Source organism: Mycena indigotica (genome assembly GCF_014461135.1).
Source record: "Mycena indigotica strain 171206Taipei chromosome Unknown Mind.scaff0005, whole genome shotgun sequence".
NCBI classification, from domain to species: domain Eukaryota; kingdom Fungi; phylum Basidiomycota; class Agaricomycetes; order Agaricales; family Mycenaceae; genus Mycena; species Mycena indigotica.
This window is the reverse complement of record NW_023503004.1, coordinates 3,009,208-3,012,559: the sequence shown is the minus strand read 5'-3', so window position 1 is coordinate 3,012,559 and position 3,352 is coordinate 3,009,208. Positions and strand designations below refer to the sequence as shown.

General features: G+C 50.1%; 2 protein-coding genes across 2 annotated transcripts; both read left to right on the top strand.

The window, feature by feature from the left end:
- Positions 1 to 207: 207 nt before the first annotated feature.
- Positions 208 to 1,678, top strand: MIND_00602000 (Vps54 domain-containing protein; the record flags this gene model as incomplete). Its single annotated transcript, XM_037362776.1, has 5 exons — positions 208 to 714; positions 772 to 830; positions 873 to 1,016; positions 1,068 to 1,241; positions 1,300 to 1,678. The coding sequence occupies 5 exons, from the start codon at positions 208 to 210 to the stop codon at positions 1,676 to 1,678; spliced, it is 1,263 nt and encodes a 420-aa protein (XP_037220697.1).
- Positions 1,679 to 1,750: 72 nt separating this feature from the next.
- On the top strand, positions 1,751 to 2,873 carry MIND_00601900 (Vacuolar protein sorting-associated protein 54; the record flags this gene model as incomplete). Its single annotated transcript, XM_037362775.1, has 5 exons — positions 1,751 to 1,865; positions 1,921 to 2,042; positions 2,103 to 2,192; positions 2,258 to 2,362; positions 2,412 to 2,873. The coding sequence occupies 5 exons, from the start codon at positions 1,751 to 1,753 to the stop codon at positions 2,871 to 2,873; spliced, it is 894 nt and encodes a 297-aa protein (XP_037220696.1).
- Between the last annotated feature and the right edge of the window lie 479 nt (positions 2,874 to 3,352).

Here is a 3,352-nt window from a genome sequence, read left to right as displayed (position 1 = left end):
TGCATCGTTTTTTGCTGCTCTCACGAATCTCCACGAGTTGCAAAGTGAATCCGAGCAATGCTTAGACCGCATTTCCAAACTTCGTGCCTTACTCAAGGAGGTGGACGATAAAAGCGCAAAGAAGGGTCTGGTGTGATGGGGTGGTCGGTTGCGGAATTTGGGAAAAGTACGCGAGGGCGTTACTTTTGTGGGTGGGGTGGTGGGGAAATGACGAGTGTTGCCAAGGGTTTAGTCGCGGCTGGCCAATGGGACCAAGCACTGACGGTGTTAATGGAGATGGAACATTTATGGGACGGTACTTCAGAACCCCAGCCTTCTAGTGTGGTGACCTCTCCTGTGGCAACTGCTGAAGGTAGCATCAACCGGAGGCTGCCAGCTCTGCCACCGACACCAGAAGAGCAGCCAGCCCCTTCGCCTTCCGTTCCTCCGCCAATACCCTTATCATCGTTAACTGCTTTTGCAGCTCTGACAGAACATCTTCGGACATTAACGTTGGAAATAACGTCTTCTTTATCAACGGAGCTCGTTTCCGTGCTTCGAGGTGATATTTTGGAATGTATCAGCTCTGGGACTCCATCCAAGAAGTTGCACGAAGGCTTTACAGATCGTTTGCGACCTCTCTTACAAGGCTTGATACGGACAAACGGCATTCGCGAAGCAACACTGTCATGGAGAGAGATTGCGCTAGACGAAATTCGTGGGGTTGTGGCAACAGTGAGTAATGTTTTGAAGCCAGATGAAGAAAACCTTTGCTCATTCCGTATACGGTAGCATTTACCGGGGGTAGATCTAACGGAAGAACAAACAACAGCTGGCGGAGACACTTTGAGGTAGTAATTATTACTCCCTGCTCCTTTAATTAATGCTCGCAGGCCGGGACTGGCCAACCACCTCCAAAACATGCCACATGCCGAATTTTTGGTGCTCATACAATCTGTCTACAAGAGCTTCCTCAATGCCGTAGAAGGGCTTCAAGCCCAATGTGCGGCCTTTGTTCAGGTTCTTGAGACGACGAGGTATGTGACAGGTCAATTGAGCCAAGCGCCACATCTTTGACCGCATTCCAGCTTCCAGAATACTGCCGCTCTTCAAGAAGAACTTACGGACATTCTCAGCTCTGCTGCTGAGCTCTCCAACACGCAAGCCACCAAATTAATTATTATTCGCGCCGAGCAGCATGCGATTCTCAGCCTCTCCAAGTTTTTTGTCTTCTTCAATGACTCGTGGTCATTCGTCGTCAAGTGTGAAGTGATATGCAGGCAGATGATCGTGGGCCTATGAGGCATGGTAATCAGCCAGGTTCGTTTCAGCCATGTTTTTAATCGCATTTCCTAACATGGCGCAGTCAAAGACGTTCCTACAAACTTTCCATCAGGCTCGATTGACCCAATCAGCCAGTCTTGTGGAAAACGAGCAATGGGAGCAAGTCGACGCGACACAGCCAGTTCAGCATATTACTGATGTTCTGGTTGAATGCGCTGTAAAAGATGTGCCCGAACTGTTGGTGTCTGCTACCATGCCTTCGCAATCGACCATGGACAGTCTAGCCCCTGAGAACTCTTCCAATGGCATTCCCCCTTCATCTCCATCTGCTCCGCCGCCCTCAAAGAAGGCCAATGGCTCATCATCCACGGCTAAAGCCGCAAAGATTCGTTTGCGGATCCGAGTCGAGCAGTAGCCGCGACGACTGAGGTTCTCTCGTTGCTACTCGACGATTTGCGCGTTATCGTCAATGTTGACAACAGACACCATGAGCCGTGTGATTGAATTCCTCAAGGCTTTCAACTCTCGTACGTGCCAGGTTGTCTTGGGTGCAGGGGCAATGCGATCTGCCGGTCTCAAAAATATCACTGCGAAGCATCTCGGTATGTGCCCGAGACTTTTGTGTTGGCTCAATAATAATAAACCTTTTTTCCACAGCACTTGCATCTCAATCCCTGTCCATTATGATAGCCCTCATTCCCTACGTTCGAGAGACTTTTCGACGGCACCTTAGCCAGAAGCAGGCTGTTATGCTAGTAGAATTTGACAAACTCAAACACGTGTGTTCTCTTCCATTCCTCTCTCTTGTCCTTCGTCCTTCTAACACAATTTTTGTACAGCAGGATTATCAGGAGCATCAGAACGAGATTCACGCAAAGTTGATTGCGATCATGGGCGACCGTCTCAACGCCCATATTCGTACTTTCCAGGTATGACAAGTTGGTGTTATGAAAACGGTCCAAGCGCTTATCGAAAACGTTAGTCTATTGATTAGTCTACGCCACGGGAGGGTGTCAACTCTTACATGACAGTGTTGGTGCGAGAGACGGTGACCCTTCACAAAGTGCTGTCGCGCCATCTCTCCGCCGCCGTTGTAGAGGTAAGAATGATGCTGCGGTCTTTACGCCGATGTTGATAGCGCGGTATAGGACGTGATGGTACAGGTATTCGCCGCGATCAACCACCGCCTTTTGGAAGAGTACGCAAAAAGTAGTTTTGCCCAACGAAGAGGCACGCCAGGGGTGCGTCTTTTCCCGGCCTTCGATAATGAGCGATTTTTGACAAATTTGTGCCTTGACAGCCTCCTTACAGATGCGCGATTTTTGCATCAGAAGTTGGCTGAGCTCAAGAATGTCGGTAAACCAAGTGCGATGCTCGAAATTGTTATTGCCGAGCTACGTGTCCCCCAGCCAACTTCGCCCGCTGTGAACGCAACAAACTTCAATTCAGCGAAGTCACCAGCTACAATACCTAATGCGGCGTCTGTACCACGACCACAAACTCTACATCATCGCCCGCCCCGAATCCCAATCGAAATTCTCTTGCAGCACGTTTACGCTGGAACTCACTTGCCGCGAATGCTATCAGCAGCGCCACCAATCCTAGTATAAATGGCACTAATGGAGCAGCAAATTCGAGGCCGAAGCTCGTCTCCGGGCCGCCTGGCAACAAGCGGGACTCTGTCCGTGCCTCTGCCCCCAACTTGAAATGTTGTAGTCAGGTCAGTGGTGCTTTCTGCGCCCTGTTTCTGTACTGATTTATGGCTTGTAGACTCTGGCTACATCCCCGCTCACAAATTGCGCGCCGCTTGGCCAACCGTGCACATTAGAGTCACGCAACTGTCAACAACTCGAACTTGTCTTCGCGCTCAAACCACACGCTGCATATCGTGAGCCCCCCATGGTGCTGACATGGCATGTCTTTGTTTTTCTCCCTCATGCATCAAGTTCTCATTGTCTTCCTCCAGATTCCTCGCCGTCTCCAAGGTCATCAAGTCTAGGCCTCAGGCGGGTGCTGCCGTGCTGGAACATCGCGTGCTTTTGCACTTTTGTGATGCTAGTGCGCTTTAGTGAGTTGATTCTATTCATGT